The 25333-nt window shown below is 49.3% G+C and overlaps 1 protein-coding gene across 2 annotated transcripts in view; it reads left to right on the plus strand.

Annotated features, from left to right (window-relative positions):
• The window catches only part of TPRKB (TP53RK binding protein), a 139344-nt gene that overhangs the window by 79480 nt on the left and 34531 nt on the right, over positions 1-25333 (plus strand). For both annotated transcript variants that reach the window (XM_069629227.1, XM_069629228.1), the window contains exons 3-4: positions 9648-9770; positions 22127-22303. In XM_069629227.1, coding sequence (XP_069485328.1) covers positions 9648-9770; positions 22127-22303 — 300 coding nt within the window. The remainder of the gene's footprint in view (positions 1-9647; positions 9771-22126; positions 22304-25333) is intronic.

Raw genomic sequence — 25333 nt, forward strand, 5'->3', positions numbered from 1 at the left:
GGCGCCTCATCCTTGGGGCCCCAACAAGGCCAAGCACTGCAAGTCTGGTTCCATCGGGGTCGCCGCGCAAGCGGGTCCCGCGATGGATAGTGCACAATCGACATCACCATCCACCTCCATCGCAAGCCAGCGATCGAGCTCCTCCTCTAAAAGGAAATCATCCAACCCTGCTAAGCTGCGGGAGAAGATGGCCAAACTACCAAAGACCGCCCAACCGGCTCAGAAGTCTACGTCGACGATAGAGCTGGTGGCGGCGGGTCTCACGAAGGATAAAGGGGCTGATCCCGTGAAGATAACACACACACACACCGCAGAAGGTTTCCCTGTCTCGGACGCAGGAAATCGCTGCAGTGACTGTGGCGAAGTCCACGCTGGAGAAGAGAATGCCATCTCTGAGCTAGACTCCAACCCGTCAGGGTGGAATAAAGGGAGGTGTGGAGGGACAAGGAGGCCCCGGATCAGTCCCAGGCTGTGGCCCAAGCCATGGAAACTTCATCCACGGACAACGAGGACATGGAGTCCCTACACGCGGTCCACAAGGACGTGGAAGAGGGCGACGGCGACCGTGCGCGGGGCCTAGTGTTCAGATCATGAAAGTTCCGCCGAGGGATGTGTGTCTGGACGTCCTATCAACACTCCACACCTTGGTGTCGGTGATCCAGAGGAGGATTCCACAAGGGCCTGTTCCAGCGATTTCTTATTTTATTTTTTACATTTTTTTTTTCTTCCGACCAACCGCTGACTAAGAAGAGGAGGTGCCATCCGACATCCCAATTTCAACCTCCACATCCGTGTCGGGCCCCCTGTAGCCCAGGGACGGATACGGCCATGACGAGGTACGACGATGCCGTCTGAGCAGCCAGCGGGTCCCCACAGCGTAGGGCATCCCGACCGAACGAGGCGAGGTTGTTCCATTCATTGATTGCCAGAGCGTCTGAGCTGTTCCAGCTTGTGCCTGAAGAAGCCAGGAAGGAGGGATTGCTGTACCAGAGGCGCGAGGCCAAGAGGAAAATCATCATGGCGGTGCCCCTCCTGGACGACGTGTGGGAGGAGAGCCTGGCCCTCTTGAAGAACCTTTGCATGGCTCCAGCCAAGCGGGATAGGCTGGAGAGGAAGTACCGGGTACCAGAATCTGCACCCAAGTGCCTGAGGTCGCAACCATCGCCATATTCGGTGGTTTCGGCGACCATGAGGAAACTATCATCTAACCCGTCCTTGTCGTCTTCAGTCCCTCTGGGCAGCGAGGGTAAGAAGATGTACGCCATGGGGAGGAAAGTGATTTACATTGCAGCGTCCACCATCCAGGCAGCCAACGCACTGGTGATCCTAGCCAGTTACAACAGGGAGCTGTCGTACAAACTGGGCCCGATTTTGGATTTCCTGCCAGATGACAAGAGGATGGAGGCGATCGCCCTCTTCCAGGAGGCAGAGGTAGCGTCGGATCACGCCATCACAGTGGCGGTGGACGTTGCCAACACAGGGTTCCGACAGATGGGGAACGGTGTCTGCCTTCATCGCCAGGGCTGGTTGAAGGCCGCGAATTTCCACCTAGAGTTCCAAACAAAGGTACTGGACATGCCTTTTGATGGAGATAACTTTTTCGGGAAGGTCGTCGACGAGTCTCTACAAGACACCAAGGCGAATACAGAGACAGCCTGTGCCCTGGGCACCCTCCAGCAGCACTGCTCTTCCTTTCGCTCCTCCAGAAGAATGTCTGGCAGGTCTTCGAAAGGTTTCTCCTCCTCGTACCGTCAGCCTCCCAGATCCATTACCCAGGAAGCCCACAGAGGCTGTTCCCAGGCCTACGGTGGAGGAAGACAGCAAGCTAGCCTGAACTGGTCAAGATGTTGGGCACCCACCCGTGTACCCCGGTGGGAGGCCGGCTGACGAGGTACATCAGCGAGTGTGAAAAGATCTCAACCGACAGATGGGTGCTGGATGCTTTTGCCCAAGGACATACCCTGGAATTTCAGCACAGGTGTCCGCGGATCCCTCCGCTAGTCCGTCAGGAGCAGCACATCACTCAGCTCTTTGAGGAAGGTAGGGGCCATGCTACGAAAAGGGGTGATAGAGTTGGTTCACCAGTGATTCTTGGGCTCCGGAGTCTATTCCAAATACTTATTGGTAAGAAGGCGGGGGCTGAAGGCCCATTCTAGACCTGCAACATCTGAACAAGTACCTGAAGTCAGGATGGTAATGTTGCAGCACGTGTTTGAACAACTGGAAAGCGGGGATATTGACGTCGCTGGACCTGGGGGATGCCTACTTCCACGTCCCCAGTCACAGAAAACACTGAAAGTTTCTACGCTTCATGGTGCAGGAACAGCACTACCAGTTAAAGGCCCTACCCTTCGGTTTGATGTCGGCCCCCAGCGCGTTCACGAAGTGCCTGGCATCGGTGGCAGCCCATCTGTGTCCACGGGGATTCACGTATACCCGTTCCTCTATGACGGCTTGCAAGTGTTGGCCTTCGGACACACAGAGGCGGCCGTCAAGCAACTGACGGATCAGGGATTCTCCATCAATTATCCGTGGTCCTGGTTGACACCATAGCGGAACGCCCTGTTCTGGGGGCCAGACGCAATACAGTGTCCTGCCTAGCATCACCCTCGGAGGGAGAGGGTAACGGCCATCCAGGGGAAAGTGCAGTGGCTGTTGTCAATGAAGACGCCAGCAGTGCGGACCATCAAGTTGTTGCTCGGCATGATGTCGTCCTGCATCTACCTCATCCGTCAGGCTACACATGCAACCTCTTCAGGAGTTCCTTGACGCTCGCTGTACAAGTGTCTTTAAACATTGTGGATAAGATCACTCTGGATGGCGAGCTCCATCGGGCATTAAGGTGGTGGGGCGTCCTCTCCAATGTCGCCCGCGGGCACTGGGGTTTCAGAATCCTCCGTTCCAGGAAACCGTCACTACGGACGCTTCTCTGGAAGTCTGTGGAGTCCACACCCGACGTCTGCATGCCTGAGGCCTGTGACTGCCTGAGAAGTATCTCCATATCAACATCCTGGAGCTACGGGCAGTGTTATGGGCCCTCAAGTCATTCCTTCCGTCTCTGAAGGGCAAGGTGGTGAGGATCTTTACAGACAACACAGCCATGGATGGTCTACATCAGGAAACAAGGGGGCACTTGATCCCCGACGCTCTCCAGGGAAGTGAAGTACTTATGGCAATGGACCGTCGGACAAGAAATGCTCCTCGTCCCTCTTCACCTAGCGAGAGTCAAGAACATCATTGCGGATTCCCTCAGCAGGGAATTGCCCTTCTGCCATGAGTGGGAACTTTGGCAGGACCAGATGGACCACATCTTTGCCAAGTGGGGCAGACCCCAGATCGATCTGTTTGTGACGGCAGCGAACTTCACATGCCAGAAGTTTGCCAGCAGAGCCTGTCAGGGTCACCTCCGATAAAGCTACCAGCGGTCCCAGATCTTCTCACCAGAGAAGGAGGTGCAATCCTGCATCATGAACCAGGATCGCTCAACCTGAGGGCTTGGCTCCTGCAGACAACCAAGCCACACCCTTGCTGTGGTTATCTGAATATCCAAAATAAGATGGTATTGTATGCTGATATTGCCTTGATTTTCAGTAATATTAAGCCATTTTTGCCTTCAGTGAGACACGAGCTACAGGCATTTCAACTGGTTTCCAGATTCACTGTACACAATGATAAATGGGCGGGGGTAATGGTTACACTCACACCGGAAGACCAAAGCCTTCTGAGTAGGATATCTTCCACAACATAGACCGAGGACTCCAGCAATAGTTTAGGAATCTGACTAACATCATCAAGAAATTCACTCTATGCGACTAATATTCCAAAGCTACGCAGGAAACCCCACCTAGCCATCTCCGTAAAGTGAAGATCCTGCACAGGTTAGCAGTGGGGATCAATACAAGACACAAATTTAGTGAACAGTTTTTTCTCCTTTCAACACTCGAATATTGCATCATACACCACACAAAAGCTTTTCAGCCTCTCTCATAGGCAAGTGCCTAGGGTTTAGTACACAAACCAGCCCATATAGTTTTAAGGAATGCAAAACAAACTTTGACGTCAACGAAATCCTGAAGTTTAGGTATGCCCGATTGAGACACTGGTCTTCACAAATTAAAAACAATCACAGCTAGGGCCATTTACCTAAAGGCCTAGACCTCACCCTTCATGAAGGCCTTACTAAAAAAAGAATCACTTAAATTTACCAACTTTAATTAAAGATTTCCCCAATTAATCTTTTCCTTACATTAACAAATGGACAGAGAAATTGGAGATTCCAATTCTGGAAGAGGACTTGTTATACGTATGGAAAAGAACAAAAAATCCTTCAAAAGCGACCTCCATTACGAAAAATGCTTGTACAATCTGTTTTCGGTGATATCTAACACCACATAGATACCCCTCCCACTTATGCTGGTGCTGGAGAGAGTGCAGAACAGCAGCAGACTGCAGCAGACATGTTGCCCAATAGAAGAGGGTAACCTGTCCATAGTGCATAGAAGAGCCTATGAGGGTAGCTTTTCATTTCACACAGATGATCAGATCACACAACGAGATCAAAGATGAGCTCCATCTGAGTTTAAGGTACGTATAACACAGCACTGCGGTGGACATCTGCCGCAGGCACGGCTATCCATCCACACACATTAGAATGCAACTACAACTACCACAAATTCGGTCTAGCTAGACACATAACATGTCTCTTGCACTAGCACACTCTCATGACCTCCCTCAGCACCCATGCAGTTGCATGACCTCTTGGGTTGCTTACTGGAGCATAGCCAGCCCCCCTGATTCCTAATCTTGGCCAAATGCTGACACATATTCTAAACCTCTGAAAATGTTCAACTCTGTGTACTGCGGTCCCCGTAGGCGTCCGACCACAAACGCGTTGAGACTATAGTAATTTATATAGCGCCTTTTACCATTACTATAAAGTACAATACTTCAAACCTTCTGGAAAGAACGCACAAGAAAATTATAACAAACTTGGCATGGGACCCCTAGTGATAATATTGGGCTATATAAACACTGAGGGTGCATGTCCAAAGTGAGGGCTGAAAGCCTTGCTACTGACTCACTGCAGACAGCAAGACATAACATAGGACTGCAGTGGAGAGATTTCTCTGGGCCTAACATAGCGAATTGGTGGGTTAAGGTTTGGGAAGTCCGGGCGATGGAGAACATCTCATAATTAATAAAAAACAAATGTACACAATTCTTAGTTTTTTTGTTCACCTTTTATTGATTTTGTGAAAGATGAAGAACCATATCACTTCAGGCTCTTCCAAACCCCTACTTAAAGAGTGTCTTGCTAATTGAATCAGTATTATACATGGCTCAACCTTTTTATGTCCCCAAGGTGGGTAAAAACACCTAATTTTTATATTTTATTTTATCTTTTTAAGTGAATGCACATATAGGGGGCTTGGCAGTGAACTGCATCCTATTTAACGCCCGATCCGTAGCAAAAAACAGACACTGCATCTTTGACCTCCTTGCAGCTGACAAACTGGACCTGGTTTTCATCACTGAAACTTGGTTCTCTGACGACTTCGCCCCAATCGCCAATGAAGCCTTCCCCCCTGACTACTCCCTCATCCCACTGAACCGTCCCTCTAGAGGTGGGGGAAAAGCATTTGTCTTCAAGTCTCACTTCCACCCCTCAATCATCGACAACCAACCTTCCATTCCTTCCTGCGAATCACTCCTCGTTAAACTATCCCTCTCCCCGTTGTTCTCACACAGCTTCCTAATAAACTACAGACCCCTTGGCTACGATAGACCATTCTCAAACAACCTATGCGACTCTATTGCCACCCTTCAACCAAACCCTCCCAACCTCACCCTCCTTGGAGACTTCAACATATGGCTCGACATCCCCACCAACCCTATGACACACTCTCTGATTGATGGTCTAGACGCAATAAACCTCCAACCCCACATAAACGGCCCGACTCACTATAAAGGACACACTCTTGATGCCATCTTTAGCTCACACAACCAGATACATCTTAACCCCCCCACCCCTATCATCTGGTCCGATCACTTCATTTGTTTCTTTCGCCATTCGCTCACCCGAACCCCTTCCCGTACTCGAACCTGAACCTCCAAAACTACGCAAGTGCTGGAAAAAACGAATAATCGTTCCTGACCTAGCTGACGCACTCCTCCAGTCTCCACCACCTACCTGCCAACTCAATAAACAACTAGGCCCTGACTCCTTTGACTCATGGCTCAACACCTCATTAATACGGCTCACACCCTCTTGCAAACCATCAGCCCGCCCTGGCCTGTTCCCTAGATGGTTCACACCTAAGTTGAAGACCACTAAACAACTATATAAATACTTAGAACACAAATGGCAGAAAGACAAAACCCAGGAGAGCAGAGCTGCCTTGGCCCGACACCTTCATCAGTACAAGGCCGAAATCCGGAAAACAAAAAAAGCCCACTACAACTCCCGAATCCTAAACTGCAAAAACTCCAGCAAAGAACTTCACAAAATCATCTCTGAATTCACCAAACCGGCATGCACTACGACCGTCCCGACCCCCTCACAATCTCTCTCTCTCTCTCTCTCTCTCTCTCTCTCTCTCTCTCTCTCTCTCTCTCTCTCTCTCTCGCAACCAACGTTCAAATCCTTTAGTCCAATATCACCAGACCAATTTTTCACTTCCACCTGCGCAGGAGAACACGCAAGATCCATCATAAATGACTCCCTTTCCTCGGGTATCTTTCCGGACACATTCAAAACGGTTCATGTCAAACCTCGAATAAAAAAAATCTTCCCTCGACCCGCTCGAGCCCAAAAACTACCGCCTCATCTCAAACACCAGGTTCCTTGCCAAACTTATTCACCGAACCGCCTACTCCCAACTAAATGCCTTTGTCGAAGCCAACAATCTCCTAGACCCCGCACAATCAGGTTTCAGACCCCCTCACAGAACTTAACCTCAATCTGGGATGACCTTAAAATGACAGCAGACTCTGCGGATGCGCCGCATTAATCCTTCTTGACCTATCCGCCGCCTTCGACACAATCAATCACTCAATCCTCCTTGGCCGCCTCCACTCCCTAGGAATTCGTGGAACCGCTCTTAAATGGATAGCTTCATTCCTCAAAGATAGGTACCAAATAACAATACTCTCCACCTACTCCTTCCAAGCCTAACACTCTCGCGCCAAGTCAACGTCTCAGAGTCCTACCACTACCACCTTAAAACCCTTAGGCGCATCTTTCCATATCTCTCCTTTCCCAACAGACATTCCGCGGTCCAATCAATTGTTATATCAAGACTGGACTACGCAAACCCCCTCTACCTAGGAGTCCACGCTTACCAACTGAATAAACTTCAAAGGGCACAAAACGCTGCAGCCAAACTGCTACTTGCGCTCGGCCCAAGAGAGCACATCCCCCTAGCCCTTAAGACTCTGCACTGGCTTCCAGTGGCCCGAAGGGTGACTTTCAAAACCTTATGCATCTCCCATCGAGCATTGCATAAAACAGGACCTCAATATCTTCAAGACAAGCTAAAACCCTACCATCCTGCACGCACTCTAAGATCAAGCTCAGCCGGCCTCCTAGTCATACCTAAGACAAACTCAGTCAGGTTAGGCGGATCATCATTCTCAGCCTTGGCCCCCACACTGTGGCACGCACTCCCACCTCACATCCGCCTAACTGAAGATCTAATGTCTTTCCGCAAACTAATGAAAACATGGCTCTTCACCTAAAACCAACCCATACGCAAACTAACCCAAAAACAGAATAACAGCATCTAAAATGACACCAATCTACTAGATGCGAGAAATTAACATCTAATAACCACTAATATAAAATAAAAGGACTAACAGAATAGAACGAGTAAAGTAGACCAAACCAGTGAAGTGGATAATGAGAATAAATCGTACAAAAACAGTAACGAGATTTAAATTAATGAAATGCACGATGAATGAACGAAGTGAATGGAGTGGATGAAATCGTTAGAATGGATGAAACGTGTGGAACGGATGAATGCGCTGAGCGGATGAATGCGCTGAGCGGATGAGTGTGTAGATCGGATGAGTATGTTGAGCGGATGAGTGTGTAAGTGCAGAGAAGTGTGTAGAAGGCAGGAGTGCGTAGAGCAAATGAATGTGCAGAACGGATGAGTGTAGAACCAATGAGTATGTAGAGCGGATGAGGGTGTAGAGCGGATGAGTGCGGAAGAATGTGTAGAACGCAGGAGCAGATGAATGTGCAGACTGGATGAGTGTATAGAGCGTATGAGTGCACAGAGCGGATAACTGCGTATGAGCGAACAACCCTGTGGAGCAGATGAGTGGATATAGCAGATGAATGCGTGGAAAGAATGAGTGCGAGGAGCGGATGAGTGCGAGGAGCGGATGAGTGCGGGGAGCGAATGGGTGAGCATAGCGTGATGGGTGAGTAGAGCGGAAGAGTGCGCGGAGCGGAAGAGTGCACAGAGCAAAGGAGTGTGTAACAATGGAGGAGTGTGTGGAGCGGATGATTGCGTAGAACAGACTAGTGGGTAGAGCCGACGAGTGCGTTGGAGCGGGTGAGTGCGTTAGAGCGGGTGAGTGCGTAGAGCAGGCGAATATGTCGAGCGTGCAAGGGCATAAAGCAGATGAGTTGCGTAGAGTGGATGAGTTGCGTAGAACGGATGAGTGCCTAGAACGGATGGGTGCGGAGTACATGTAGAGTGGATGAGTGCCTAGAGCGAAAGAATGCGCAGTGCAGGTGATTGCGTAGAGCGGATGAGTACGTAGAGCCGCTGAATGCATAGAGCGGACGGAACGGGCGACGTATGTGGATGGAACGGGCGATGTATATGGATGAAACGGGTGAAGTATGTAGATTGTATGGGTGAAATATGTGGATAAAGTGCATAAAACAACCCAGAATACACGGAACGGATTGGAGTGCATGGAGCGGACTGGAGTGCATAGAATTTCGTGACTTACATGGAACATTTTGGAGTGCATGGAACGTTTGAAAGAGCATGTAACCCATCATATCACATCACCACACTTACTCTCTTCTTTACACCACCATTCAACTAGAACACAGAGATACTATGACATCATTCGGTATAACTGTTCTCATACTAACATCTGCCGCATACTCCCCAACACTCTAAGTAAACACTGCTGGTTACACCCCTCCCAGCCAGGCGTTCTCCTCAGGCCTAATACAGCCACATTCGGTCTCTGGATAAATCCTGCCAGAACGAACACATACTCCTGATCTCTCAACCACCACATCTACCGCTAAGAAGCAGCTTTTACACAAATGCCACACCAGCTGCACACATATCCGGTGCTCACACGCACCTTTGACTCTCTCTACTCTCTCTACTGACCTGAACTCCGGTTCCCAAGGGCGTTCAACCTACCAGCGCCTTAAGACCATATCAATGGTACATAAGGCGCTATATAAATGCAAAGTAACATAATCTAACCTTCTATACTTCTATTTTTGGCACTGTCTTTAACTGAAGTTCAGATCATTTTGTTTTCCCAATTGTTACACTGTTTGACGGTTGCACCATATTGTCTCTTTGCTTTCTTTGTACACCTCTTCTTTCATTTATATTATCTGATTAAAACCTTTTAAATAAAGCTTTGAAATTTTGTATCGACAGATTGTGGATCCGCTTCAAATTCTCGTAGCAGCAAACAAAGCGGTTCATTTACAGAAGCTTGGAAAAATGAAGACCAGGACACTGTACTCCGAAATCATATTCAACCTTTCGCCAACTAACAACGTGAGCTCTAGCTTTTTATGCGTTTGTGTGTGATGCCTCGCATGTAAAACGGTTTCAGTTAATGAAAGGTTTAGAAGTAACACCTGAGATGTTATCGTACTGAAAAGAAAACTAACCGGAGTCTGATGCATTCAGTGCTTTAGGTAAGCTGTGCTTTTAAAATGCATTGGGGTGCAGATTTTTCTTAAACATGATCACTAGCTGTTCACTGAAGCTTGAGAGATAATGGCTGGAGAGTGTGTTTCTGGCACTGGTCAACGGAGCACAGTTTCCTTCGTGCGTAGCAAAGACTCACGCTTACGTACGTAACTGGGTCACTTGCTGACGAAGGCAAGTCGAATCTGCTTTCCATTTAACTGCAACTTCCAAATGTGCATGTTTTTTTCTTCCCTCCCTTGAAGCTTCCGTATGCTTCAACAAGCTCTGTCTTCCTTTAACTTCAAACAAGGAATTTTAGCTTTTATTTCCATTGTATAGCTTTTACACTTGTTGACTCGGTGCCTTTGAGACTCTGATGGCAGTGGAACTCCCCCATGAAATGGTGACTCATTGTAAACACAACCTTTCAATCCCATCCGGATACACACCCCCCTGAATGTTTCCTCTTTATTTTCTTCTTCTTATTCCAAATTCAAAGCATTATTGTGCATCCACCAGAGTCTGAATGAAACAGTCGAAAACCATAGTATGCATATTGTATTATAATTTGATATACTATGCATTTATGAACCACAATCCGTTTTTACAGAATGTGGGATGCATCCTTTTGCTGTGTGATATATAACCGTGAAGCATTTAGCCGCTGGACTGGAACTGCATCATAAGCCTATTAGTGTCCATCTCACATGGCTAGTGCTGGAAATTGACACAATTTACTGGGGGAACTGCCCCCAAAATCCCGATTGGTAGGAGTGTGGGCAGGACTGGGGTGGTCGGGCTTAGCTAAGTTTCGAATGCATTTTGGGAACGCAAGAATGGCCACCCATTTATTAAACATGTTTGTGCTAGTAATTCAAACGTTCTTTTGTTCCTTGATTCTGAGCATTCAATGCATACTTGGTATGGCGCTCGTTCCTTCAGTCAGAATATTCAACCTGTTACAGAGCCCCGGTCTCTTTAAGGCAGAGACGGGGCCTTGGGGAAGTAGTCACGTGGTTCGTGATGTAGAAGGAGGGAGGAGTAGTTTCAGTTTTGTGTATGTCGCTGAATAAAGCAGACGTTGTTCCAATTTGTTGGTGTGCGTCCTTCCTTTGTCCACGGGCCTTCACGGTCAACAACTGCAGATGAGGCTTACTCCTCATGCGCCAGCGTCCTCCTCCTGTACTGCACAAGCGATCCCGCTGAGCAGGGGCCTCGGTGCCCGTCCTGTGGCACACCCGATCCCAGGTCACGCCTTCCTCCAGCATTCAAGGGTAGTCAGCTGAAGCCGACCCGGTCCAACAGCGGCCCGACCCCGGGCCCCGCTTTCACCTTCCTCCTGCTGCCGCACAATGTTATCCTCAGTTGGGAGCTGGACAGTGTGGAAGGAGACACGCGCCATACCACAGCCGCGCGGCAACCCGTCAGCGGCCGGAGCCCTGCACACCACGTGGACTCGCAGAAGCAACAGGTGGGTGGCGTCCCTTCCTCCTTCACCCAGCCCATTTCATCAGGCCTCCTTTACACATCCACGTGACACGTGGGCCCTCCAGAAGGAATCCGCAGAGGTGCTCCACCTCCTCAAGAAAAAAAGGGGGGGCACGAACTTTATCACCAGAACAGTGGCAAAGGAGAGCCTTTTCCCAATTAGTAGAACACGTGGGGCCCAAAAAAGAAACCAAAGGAGCAACAACACCTCCTTGAGGACAAGGAACTGGGGGCACGTGCATTGAGGGGAGCCGCCTCCCTGAAGAGCCTGCCCCCTCACAGTACGTTACCGCAAAAAGCAATACAACAAACTTTCTGTGTCCTGAGACGTGCTGGCAAGCACGATAAGGTTGGTGCCACCCCCCCAGCAGCTCCTGCTGCACAGTGTGGTCACCTACCGTAAGGGGCCCAACCGCCCTAGCCCGCAGTCACCATGAGCTTCACTCCCTGATCAAGGCAGGCCAGCCACAACACCTCCAGCACCCGCAACTAAATCCACTGCCACCGCATGGCGAATGCCTCCGCCATTCTCGATGACGCTGCAAGCCGACAAAGGGCGCCAGTGGGTGGACTGGCTTGAAGATTTTAATAACTTCATCACAGCTGCGGGCGAAGAGACTTCCCCACGTCTACGCAGCATGTTTCTCAACACAGTTGGCAACAAAGTCAAAACACTAATTAAAACCATTCCAGTGGCTGAACACCCTGATTTCACATCGCTACTCCCAGCCCTTAACAAAAGACTTGTCATAGAGCCCAACAGAGATTATGAAAGATGCATGTTTAACCAATGCACCCAGAGAGTTGATGAAACAGTGGATGAGTTAATCACTCGCCTACGGATCAAAGGAGCACACTGCCAATTCCACGTGTTCTCCTTGGATGAAGCCATTCGTCTACAAGTGATTGAAGGGTGTATCTCGCCAATACTAAAAAAAACTACTCAAGAAATCTCTCACCATCGAGGGGGTCAGCGAAATTGCCAGGATCCTCAAAAGAGTGGACATACAAACAACTCAAATGTCCGGCAACACTACACCCAAGCAGGACAAAGGTGACATAGTAGCGGCAATGCAAGCAAACGCCACATGAAGAGGACACCGAGGCAACGGGTCTGGCTACCCGACGACCTCACAGATGCAACGACAGTGCTACCGCTGTGGGATGGCCTTTCCTCAAGCAGGAACATGCCCTGCACTCACCCAGAAATGTGGAAATTGTGGGAGGGAAGGAAACTTCCAGTCCGTCTGTAGGGAAGGCAGGCCCTTTCCCATGCCACGGGCACCCACAACACCACAGTACAGGTCATACCAAAGAGCACCGCAAAACCAGACTTGCCAGATGAGCCCATACCAACAAGGGTCGAGAAGGTACGTTAGGGGTGTCGAAGAACTTTACCCGGATGACGAGCCTCAAGAGCTTGAGAGACCAGATCTGAACCCACAAATCCGTGATGAATATGATGGACCACCACCACCACATCAAGGATACTGCACCATGGCACCCTATGGCCAAGAACATGAGAGTGAACAATATGAGCTGTACTCTCAAGATGAATATGTGAACCTCATCATGGATGACGGAGAAGCCAGAGAAGCACCCCGGATAGCAGTAGAAATATGCAGAAAACAGTTTTGCTTCCTCATTGATTCAGGGGCCACTGTGAACATCATGGGGGAGAAAGAATTTCAACAGATCCAAGACAGACCAACACTAATACAAACAACTTCCAAGATCTTTCAATGGGCTGCTGACATTTGCCTACATTCCATAGGGTCGTTCAAACGGCGGCTCATCCACCGAGGCCAGATCACGACAACGGCCATCCACGTGATCCAGAGTCCAACCAAGGGAAGTTGCCTTCTGAGCTACAGGACAGCCTTGTGCCTGGGTCTGATTGACATTCATGTCCAAGAAGGAAACACTATTCTTTCGACAGCCCCCATGCCTGAAATGAATGAACGGATCTGCAGCATGGCAAACGACCAATTGGCAAAACCTGCCATCACGAAAGAGACAATCCTAGAGGAGTTTCCACGCCTATGCAAAGGGCTAGGCAAAATGAAAGGTCCTCCTGTCAAATTACACATTGACCTGTCAGTCTGCCCCATTCCTCAACATCCACGTAGAGTTGGCTTTCACCTCCAAGCAGCCGTATTCAACAAACTCAACCAATTCCTAAAGAATTACATAATTGAACCTGCCACAGGCTCAACTCCATGGGTCTCACCACTTGTCATCGTACCAAAAGAAGAAGGCCGCCTAAGACTGTGCGTGGACATGAGACTGGCCAACACCGCCATCCAGAGGGAACGACATCCCAGGCCAAGAATCGAGGACATGAATTTCCAACTCACCAAGGCCGTTCTCTTTTCCAAGCTCGACCTCAACCAAGGGTACCACCAAATGGAACTTCATCCTGAGTCCAGAGGTATAACCACCTTCACAACCCACGACGGGCTCTTCCATTACAAACGGCTGAACTTCGGCATTTCGTTGGCGGCTGAAATCCATGAAGCCATCAGGCAAGTGATTAGATTGATTAAAGAGACACTTAACTACAGTGATGACATTCTCGTGTTCGGGAAGTCGCGAGAAGAGCAGGATACGGCCCTACGTGCAACGTGTGCTGCTGTTCAAATGGCTGGACTGACACTCAACCTGGAAAAATGCTGCTTCAGCAAATCCAAACTGGCCTTGGCGATTAGCCTGACTGAAAACAACAGATGGAAGGACTATCGCTGCGCCGTGCTCAGACACCCAGGCGCCTGCAGAGATGAACTGGAAAGGCTGGCCAAGGTACTCACAGAGCTAGCCGTGCAGGACAGGACGATACTTCTGAGAGGGTGGCGATTGCTCATCCCGGCGGCCCTCCGCTCGGAAGTCATCAAGACGGCCCACGAAGGTCATCGGGGGGCAGACAACACCAAAAGACAGCTCAGATGTTAAGTCTCGTTCCCGTTCCTGGATGCTATGGTGGACCAGTGGGTGAACAACTGTGTAGCCTGCCAATGCACGGCCAGAGCCGGACCTCCGACCCCGTCAGACCGATGCAGATTCCAGATCATCCATGGGAGAGTGTTGCTGTCGACTTCTACGGGCCCCTTGAGTCCGGTGAGCACCTGCTACTCTTCATTGACGAACACTCCAGGTTCCCGATTGTAAAGAGAGCAAAATCCACAGGTTTTGCCCAAGTAGCAGCCATCTTCGATGGGGTCATACGCGAATGGGGAATCCCAGATACAATTAAATCGGACAATGGTCCACCCTTCAGCGGCCATGAGTTTGGGGTGTTCGCAAAACACATGGGGTTCAGCCATCAAAAGATTACACCATGCTTGCCCCAAGCCAACGGGATGGCAGAAAGATTTATGGCCTCAATCAAGAGGACTCTGCAAAGGGCCCGCATTGAAGGCACTGATCCACACCAGGCACTCTGTCGAATTCTAAGGCACTACCGCAACACACCCCATGAGGTCACGAATAAGACCCCTACAGCGCTAATGATGAAGTACCAAGTTCGCACCAGAATCGTCCACAGGCCTTCACGGCCAACACCCCTAACAGTAAAATGTGTGCAAAGCATGATATGTATACGCAGCTTTGGACGGTTTCATTGTTTGAGTCGTCACAGCTCTGATGCTGTGAAACCATCTCTACTGTGGCAAGGTAAAACAGATCAAGAAGCAATTCAAAACGTGACTACACTTTACTCCAGAGAAATTGGAGTAATGAGACGAGACTCAGCCTCAGTTTCCAACAACCCCTCTGAAGGATCAAAATACTGTCGGCAAGATAAAAAAAGGAACAAGTTACTTACTTATAACTATTGTTCTCCAGCATTGTCTGGCATGGATTCACATGCTCATGAATATTCTCTGTCGTCAGGCTGGGAATCGTCGGTAAAATAAAAAACAGTTTCACTTTCACTTACAAACTGTATTTCTCCACTAAACCAATCCCTGAACTCTGGGTCATACTGCCCTCTGCCTAAGCCCCTCCTCTGGCAGCAATCTTCAGATTTGGCAAGCACATAAAGTGGCAGTATGACCAAGAAGAGCTGCAGAGGGTTAGGAGGGAGGGTTCACATGTGAATCCATGTCAGACCCATGCTGGAGAACAATAGTTAAAGGTAAGTAACTTGTTCCTTCTCCAGCATGGGGTCTGGCATGGATTCACATCCTCCTGAATAAAGAATACATAGCGGTACAACATTGCACAACCACGGGAGGTGGCAAGACTCAACAGAAGCAATTACTCTTACCTCTAGAACAGGCTCACATGGAAGCAAACAGGTTACGTAGCACTGCTTGGCCGACCCAGGACTCCTCTCTGGAATCCTGTCGACGCAGTAGAATTTCGTGAAGGTGTGCATGGACATTCACGTAGCAGCCCTGCAGATGTCCAGCAGGGGCACACCAGACAGGAACGCCGTCGTTGCAGCGATCGCTCTGGTGGAATGGGCACTCGGATGGCCAGTCAGCGGTCGGTTTGCCAACCGATGACCGTGTGTGATACAGCCAGAGAGCCGCCTTCAGATGGAAGCCTTGGACAAAGGGTTCCCATGCATGGTTCACAGGACCATTGAGACATCTTCCAAAAACTCTTTGTGCTTGCCACGTAGAACTTCAGAGCACGAGCAACATCCAGCAAGTGCAAAGTCCTTTCAGCCGGCGACAAAGGTTTCAGAAAGTATATGGGCAACACCAAAGGCTTGTTGAAGTGGAATTCTGGTGGAACCTTTGGCATGAAGGAGTGGTGCGTCCCCAGCACCACCCTTGTTTCGTGAAAAGTCAGATATGGCTGTTTGCAGGATAGGGCCTGGATTTCACCCTGCTGGCAGAGGTGATGGCCATGAGGAAAGCCGTTTTCCACAAGAGGAACTTGAGAGGGGGCTGGTGCATAGGCTCGAAGAGTGCCCCCATGAGCCTACTCGCACCATGTGTGAGTTCCCACGCCGGAGGCAGGAGCCTTAACCGGCGGGAATGATCGAAACAGTCCTTTGAGGAACTCCTTGACAAGACGGTGGGACCAAAGGGAAGATTGTCCTGGAAACCTGGTGTAGCGGGAGATAGCCGCCAGATGCACCTTGATAGAGGCGTGCACCAGTCCCACCTTGGCCAAGGACAACAAGTATGGAAGAATCTGTGGGGCCGTGACCCTCGGAGGGTTGATCTTCTGCGACCGGCACCACATAGCAAAACGTTTCCACTTGTGCCCGTAGCACTTACGAGTTAATGATGCCCTGGCAAGGACCTCCCTGCAGTCCGCCAGCAACTTGTATACTCCGAACTCTAGGGCTTCAGGAGCCAAGCCCTCTGGTACAGCGATCCTGGCTCGTGATGCAGGATTGCGCCTCCTTTTCTGGTGATCAGGTCCGCGGCCACTGGCAGCTTAACCGGAGGTGACAATGACCGGCAGCGAAGGTCCGGGTGCCAAATCTGCCCCAGCTACGCTGGGGCGACGAGTGTCGTCCTGCATCGGCACTGTTTGAGTTGATTCATGACTCACAGCAGGAGCGGCAGCGGAGGGAATGCGTAGAGGAACAGGCGAGAATGCGTCCCCCATGCTCCTCGGTTGGTGGAACCTGCTGGGGGATTTCTGGCATTTGGAGTTTGCGGCTGTCGCAATCAGATCAATCTGGGGTCTGCCCAAATTGAGGAAGATGCGGTCCACCTGATTCTGCTGAAGTTCCCACTCGTGACAGGAGCGCAACTCCCTGCTGAGGGAGTCGGCGATGGTGTCCTTGAGTCCCGCCAGGTGAAAGGGGACGAGGAACATGTCGTGGTCGGCCCAGTGCCACAATTCCTACACCTCTCTGGAGAGCGCTGGTGATTGGGTGCCCCCCTGCTTCCTGATGTAGAACATTGTGTTGGTGTTGTCTGTGAAGATCCTCACCACTTTGCCCGTCAGGAACGGAAGGAATGATTTGAGGGCCCAAAACACTGCCCGCAGCTCCAGGATATTGCTGTGGGGATCCTTCTCCTCCAGCAGCCACAGGCCTCTAGCGTGCAGACGTGTGGTGTGGGCTCCCCAGCCCTCCAGGGAAGCATCCATGGTGACTGTCTCCTGGTATAAGGGTTTTGAAAACCTGTGCCCTGGGCGACATTGGAGTGGAGCCACCACCACTTTATAGCCCGACGGAACTCCTCGTCAAGAGGGATCTTATCTGCGAAGCTTCCAGATACATGGATCCAGAGAACATCCAAGAACTCCAGAAGAGGTTGCATCCGTAACCTGCAGAGCCAGATGAGGCAGATGCATGACATCATGCCGAGCAGCAACTTGATGGTCCGCACCGTGGTGGTCTTCAGTGGCGACAGCCGCTGCACCTTCCCCAGAATGGTGGCTACCCTCTACCCTGAAGGCGATGCCAGGAAGCAGCCTGTGTTGAGCCTGGATCCCAGGAACAGTGCATTCTGCGATGGAATCAAGCAGGACATGAGATGATTCACGGAGAACCCCCAGATCTGTCGAGGCTCTTTTCCATGTGTTTCACAGCTACTTCCCTTGACTTGGCCCAGATGAGCCTTTTGTCGAGGCACAGGTACTCATGTATCCCCTGTAGACTTAGATGGGCCGCCACTGGTGGCAGGCACTTTGTAAACATCCTGGGCGCCGACTTCAGGCCGAAAGGGAGGACCTTGAACTGGTAATGTCTTCCTTATATCACAAAGCGTGGGACGATGCTTCCTGTAGATGGGGTCGTGGAAGTATGCGTCTTCCAGATCCAGCGACGTCAAGAAGGCTCCTTCCTCCAGTTGGCTGAGCACGTGCTGCAACGTGACCATCCTGAGGTTTTGGGCCTTAAGGTACTTGTTGAGACGGTGCAGGTCTAGAATTGGCCTCCAGCCCCCAGGCTTCTTTTTGACTAAGAAGTATCTGGGGTAGACTCCGGAGTCGTCTTGCAACCAGCTCTATCGCCCCTTTTCCGAGCAATGCCCGTACTTTCTGCAAGAGCTGAGGGATGTGTTGCTCCTGCCGGGTCATTGGAGGGATCCACTGACACTTTTTTGTTGAAACCCCAGGGTATGTCCATGGGCGAGAGCGTCCATCACCCATTTGTCAGTGGAGATCTTCTTCCACTCGCTGATGAATCCCATCAGCTGGCCTCCCACTGGGGTGCGTACGTGGGAGCCCAACATACTGGCCCATTCAGTCTTGCTTCGGTGCCTACTATCCTCCTGGGGGGCAATGACGGCGCTTGCCACTTCCACCGAAAGCCTTGGAATGGCCCCCGTAGGCCTCCTGTGTCATGGAACGGGAGGGCTGATGGTACAACGAGGAACCTCCACCAAAAACCTTTCCTCGACTTGCTGGACTTTACGCCAGGGCCGCGAAGAAAGAGCAGTGTTGTTGGAGAGAGCCCAAGTTCTGAGCCATCTCTGCATCAGTCTTGATGGTTTGTAAAGACTTGTTGACTTTCTTCCCGAAGAGGTTGTCCGTGTCGAAGGGCATGTCCAGCACCCTCGTTTGGACCTACTGGCGGAAATTTGTGGCCTTCAGCCAGCCTCGACGACTGAGGCAGACACCGTTCCCCATCTGTTGGAAGCCTATGTTGGCGATATCCAGGACCACTGTGATGGCATGATCCAACACCACTTCCCCATCCTGGAAGAGGGAAATCGCCTCCACCCGCTTGTCGTCTGGTAGAAACTAACTTGTACCACAGCTTCTTGTTGTAGCTGGCCAGGATTGCCAGTGCGTTGGCCACTTTGATGGTCAATACCGCGGAGTAGCTGACCCTTCTCCCCATGGCGTCCAACTTCTTCCCCTTGCTGTCCAGAGGGACCGAGGACGATGACTAGGGATTAGACAACCTCTTCCTTGCAGCCGCCGACACCACAGAGTCTGGTGACGGTTGCGACCGTGGGCACTTTGGTGCGGAACTCAGCACCCTGTAATTCTTCTCCAGCCTATCGCTCTTGGCCGTGGCCGGGTTCTTCAACAGGGCCAGGCCTTCCTCCCAAATGTCGTCCAGGAAAGGCACTGCCATGATGGTTTTCCTTTTGGCTTTACGTTTGTCTGGTAAAGGAAACCTTTCTTTTTGGTCTCTGGCTTTAGCTGGAAGAGCTCAGACGATCTGGTGACCATGGCATGAAACAACCCACCTCATCCGGTGGGGATGCCCTCGGCTTAGGTGATCCGCCCGCCATGATGTAATTGTCGTCGGCCATCGTCGGTCCGTCCCCAACACCGCTGCATTAACCTCCACATCCGTGAAAAGGGGGTGGCACGGGTGTGGAGGTTAATGCAGCGGTGCTGGGTGGCGCTTCCTCTTTTTTGCCAGAGGCTCCTCCAGGATCACCAGAGCCAGTGTCGGAGGCATTCTTTTTTAAATTTCAGACACTGTGTGCAGGGTCGAAATGATGTCTAGCGAAACATCTCATGGCGGAGTTAGAGTGGTAGGCCTACTAGGCTCTGCGTCAACATCGACCTGTCCGCCATCATCTCTGCTGTTGTTTCCGCTGTCCCCCACATCCTCATGGATTGTGTGAATGGGTGCCTGGTCTTCCTTGTCTGAAGAAGAAACATCCATGCCTTGGAGTATGGCCTTCCCTGAGGCTTCCTCGCCCCCCTTTCAATCCCCTTTTTTGCATCCTGAGGGATCGGATTCAGGCTTAGTGACAACATCCTCTTTTCCGGTGTCCTCTCTACTACCCTGGCCGAGACTTCCCGCATCGGGGCTAGGGAGACCCTGGGTGCCGTCAGGGCTTCCTTCACAGGGTCAGCTCCTTTGGCCTTCAAAAGAGCGTCCACTACTATTTCAATTGTCGACAACATTTTGTCTTGCACCGCCTGGGCCTTCTTTGGCAGGTCTGTTGCCTTCTCTTGCACCCTAGGCTTCTGGGGCTTCTCCCGCAGCTTAGCCGGGTTGACCAATTTCCTCTTTGAAGAGGAGCTGGATCGATGGCTTGAGGTGGAGGCGGATGGGCAAATAGATCATGGCTGCCCATCGCGGGACCCGCTTGCGCAGCTACCCCGATGGAAACGGTCCTGAGTGAGGCATGCCCCCCTGCTTGGGACATGGGGCAGAGGCCTTGGCGCTGAGCCACACCTCCAGTCTACTGTGACGATCCTTCATGGTTCTCTTGGTGAACCTGAGGTAGATCTCACAATCTCCTTCTCTGTGGTGCACTCGGAGACAGTAGGTGCACTGAAGGTGCTTGTCCTCCACAAACAGCTCTGCAGTTGCCAGCTGGAGCAGATCTTGAAAAGGAAACTTCCCTGTTCTCTTCCAACATAATTATTATTATTATTATTATTATTATTAAATTATTATGGTCCGGAGTGCTGAGTGGACCCGATGGTCTTCTGGAAACTTCAACGAAACGCGACGATCCTTGCCCTTGAGGAGCATTGAAATTCACTGACAAACGAACCCCTGCTTGTCGGCCGATGGAGAGGAAGAGCACACAGGCTCTGTTTAACAAAAATGGGACTTTTTCTCAAAAAAGCTCAAACGTAGAAAAGCTCACTGAGCAAAACTGGAGGACTCCCAACACTTGAAAGTGTGGTAAAAATCTGAAGATGGCTGCCAGAGATGAGGCTTAGTGGTGGGGGGGTGGTCAGTCATTGGCTGGGGGCAGAATGACCCTGAGTTCAGTGATTGGTTTAGAGGAGAAATACAGTTTGTAAGTGAAAGTGAAACCGCTTTTTTCTTTTACCGAGAACTCCTGGCCTGACGACGGAGAGTATTCATGAGCAATTAAATCCATGCCAGAACCCATGCTGGAGAACAAGGCTTTGTTAGAGCTTGAGCTTGGGCAGTTGAGCAAAGGACGACTCTAAGATACAGTCTGTGAAGTCATTTTGCATCACGGCTCAACTGCATGCATTGAAACGCTGTGTCTAGCACTGTCTGTATGCGTGCAGCTGAGCTGCGATATGCAACGAGCGCAGTAGCTGAACCCCCACCCCTCCAAGTTGAGGAAACTTTCTGTGAGACTCACAGCAGTTTCACACAGCGTTCAGGAGACTCGCAGCAGTCGACACGCTGTTTTGCCAGAGCGCAGCGCCATCTTGTTCCTGCCCCATTCCTCCTCTGTGCATGGCTACTCTTTGTATGGCCCTTCAGATATTTTGGATTTCAACTCCCATTATCCCTTCTTAGCATTGAAACTTGGTGATGTGGGCTATACCTTCTGTAATAGCAACAATGCCCCTGTGAAGTCAGTGCTGTCAATGAGGGCAAAGGGCTTTAAAAGCCAGTGCTCGGGTTTCATTTTGGCAAACTTATTGTTCCCCTAAACGCAAAAGTGAAAAACTACATGAATAGTCGCCACAAAAAAAATGAAAGGGAGTATTTCTCAAAAGAAAGAACCCTGTTTCTTTTTTAATGGCGTAGAAAGTGCTGGCCGGAAGAAGTGGAACCACAGATGGAAGAAGCTACAGGAATCCCCTTCTGCCACCAGAGCCAAGGTAAGCTTTAAAAAATAAAAACATTTTTTTAAAAAAGCAGGATAGTGTAGACAGCCCTTAGGCAGCTCAGAATCACCCTGTAGCACCAGTTCTTTTTAACCAATCCGGTATCACAAACCGACACCACCTATAAATTTTTTGGATGATGTCTGCATGGGTTCTCAAAACTATTGTCATCAAGTAAGTTCATCCATGTATATTCAGGTGAAAATCGTGGGTTGGAGACCGTCTTTGTTTTACTGGAAAGATAGTAAGCTTCATCAAAAAGGCAACGTGATGAGCAATGCTGTTTTTCTCATCCCTTTCAGATTTCTGAAGCTTTTAAGAGGTTTGGCTTATCGGATAATGACTCTGCTGCGGTCATTGTTTTGATTGAGGATGAAGCACGGTCCATGAACTGTGAAGAAATAGCGTCTCGAGTGGAAGGCAAGCAGGTCTGCTTTGCTGAACTGTCAACAATGACCGATATCTCAAAGGTCAAAAAGGTAGGAAAATCTACAGACAAAGAAGTACATATTTTAACTGGGGTTATAAATATGTATTTGCTGACAGAAAATGGAACCAAATGCAACAATTGGAGTTATATGGTTTTCCTGAGAAATGGAGATGGCTGCGTTTGTTAGTCTCCTTTGCCTTAGGAGTTAGGTGGCTCTATTTCAGAGTCCAGTGAGCTAACACATTTAATCATCTATTTAAACCTGCATTAATTTAGTACTGAACATCTATAGTCGTCTGGCAGTGGTCCAGTAGCATATCTAATGTTAGAATTATGTCAATTCTCACTGGTAAAGTTGCATCTTCACAAAACAAATAATTGCTAACCTTGATTAATTGACTTTAGAAAGACCAGTCATCGAATGACCATTGACACCTATAACCAGAAAATGTGATGGCTGTAAGTCTTTGAATTCATGTAAACCCTTGCAGTTGGTTTGGGGCGACTAACAAGGGAATCGTGTCTAGGCATACCCACTGAAATGGGGAGAAAAACTACAACCAAAATATGTGATGGGTGGTAGGCTTTGAATTAATCTGAAGACCTGGCATTGTTCTGGGTCCTTTGCTCACTGCACTACAGAAAACCAACCTATTGTCTGCTGATGAGGCCCTGCAAGGCTGTAACATGACTGGGCTTGTGTGTTTCTGTGAAGAAGGGTGTGGCCTAGCAGTTCGGGCTGGACTGCTGGTGGCAGCACTGGATTGTGCATATATTGCTGATCCCCCTTCAGTGGCACAAACCAGCTAAAAATGGTGCTGTGATATATTGCCCAAAGCATCAGTGTTGGTTAATATCAACTCAAAACCTTCCACCCATCACGTTTGTGGTTAACTGTGCTGTCAAGTAGAGTTCTATTGGAATAGACAGTGAGGGTAAAAGGTGTTTGTCTTGGGGCTGGTTTGGGGTCACAACAATTGTGACCCACATCTCTTCCATTCTCTCATAAGCTATGCTTCATTTATTTACAGTCCAGCCCCATTACCACTTGGAGCAGTAATGTCCACTAATAATTCTGAAAGTTGAGTAGTCCCAGTCTCCATTTTAAGCATGCCTCGATTACCCGGTATCCCATAGTACACTTGTGGATATGTTATTAAAATAATGTTAATATCCCCTTGTAAAAAAAAACAAGGTCCCCTTGAAAAGTATATAAGAACTGTGCAAAAAGAATCATTTTCATGGCTTCCCATATTTGGGACAGTGATGTATCCTTTTTTCTTGTGGCTTGGATAGTGCCTTATCACTCTGTGTATACTCATTTTTGTATGTATGACCTCCAAGTGCATGTAAAATATCTATGTACAGGCCTGGTGCCTGGGCTAGTGTGTGTGTGTGTGTGTGCGCGCGCGCAGAGGACCATGTGGTTGATCCTGGACAGTGAAGGGAAACTGGTATCCCATAGCTTGGATAGGGTAAGTAGAGTGCATGGAGTGTTGTTACATGCCATAGGATGCAGGTTGTGGCCAGGCTGTGCATAAAAACCGATGACTGCCCCCTCTCACTGACACCCTACCCCCTTCTGCCCACCCACCGGTGGCAGGGGTGTGTGTCTGTGTTTTAAGACAGATGTGCCATTTTAAGACCGTTTGGTAAGGCCATTATCTTTCGGACTTGGGTCAGTCTACCTTGCCTCAGAGCTTCTATATTTGCTGCTCATTGTTGCCCAACACTTCTCACTGTGGGGAGCCATCCTGCATAGAAATGTTCCCCAATGGATGCCAGACCGAATGAGGCAGGGTCGTGCACTTCCTGTCTGAAACCCTAGTGGTGTCAGTTTATCCTTGGATTCCTCTTGGTGGCGCAGTATGTTAGAACACACTCAGCAAAGGGGAAGCGCCCGGTATATCCAGACAAGCCTGGCAAAAGGCAGAACACTGTTCTGTGCTCTACAGACATCCCCACAGAACACCTCGGCTTTGTGGTCTGGGCACTCGTGTGGGGACGGTGCCCTCAAGGTTGGAAGGTTGGTTGTTCTCGGGATAGATCTGCCCCTGCTTGGACATACTTCTCCCTCCCTATGTTCAATGCGTGCTTGGTTTCGAAGGGATCAGATGTTGTCATGGTTAGGCTGCATTTATGTGCTTTAAGCCACTTCATTTGGGAACTCCTAGTGTAACGACAGCTTGGTTGCCACTCTATGGAGGTTTGCTCACCTGGAAGGATACTGAATTCTTAGTTTTTGTTTGCTGTCCGTTTTTGGAAATATGACAATACAACTATATTATATGTAGCACTGGCCTGTTTTGCTTATTTGCACTGTTTATGTAACAGCTTTGAGTTAGAGTGTCGTTTTGTGTCAACCTGGCCTTTCTGACAATTTTTGATGTTTTGTTCACATATTTCTTGACTCTGAATTTGAGACTAGCCTAAAAACATGGCCTCTTTGAGGTCTCAGTGCAGTGTTGCGCACTAGCAGGGACCCGTATAGCCTTGCCAGAAAGTCAAAATCCATCAGTGAAATTGGCAGACTTTGCCAATTCAGCACACTCAAGGCTATATTCGTACCGTCTATCAAGAAATGAAATATATAACACTTTTGAAACTGGATATGATAGTCCAGGTTCATGGGAAATTCATCGTCGTTCCACAAGGATTTCCTGATAGAAGGGTATGAATTAAGTATCACATCTGATTGTTAGTGTGAAATTGGAATTTCTAGCAAATCCTCCTGATGAGAATGGAATTTGGAATAATTACGTCAATGTTTGATATTAATCTTCAGTGCACAAAAAACATTTGAAGAATCAATCTGAGTGGATGTAATAACTAATGTAATAACTAATGCACATAACTCATCAAAACAGCAATTCAACTTTAATGTAGAGTATTGGCCAGACAAAATCTTTTGGGTTTCATGACTAGCGACCAAACAATCGAAAATGAATAAGGATTATCCTCATGAAAGTATAATGTATGTCTGCGACCTATGGTTCTACAAATTACATTTATATCACTTTGCTTCTGTTTGTTCCCTTTAATGTAAGTGTGGGTCTGTAGCTTCTACATGTAACTGAAG

Source organism: Ambystoma mexicanum, chromosome 12, assembly GCF_040938575.1.
Source record: "Ambystoma mexicanum isolate Mex_15411 chromosome 12, UKY_AmexF1_1, whole genome shotgun sequence".
Classification (NCBI taxonomy): domain Eukaryota; kingdom Metazoa; phylum Chordata; class Amphibia; order Caudata; family Ambystomatidae; genus Ambystoma; species Ambystoma mexicanum.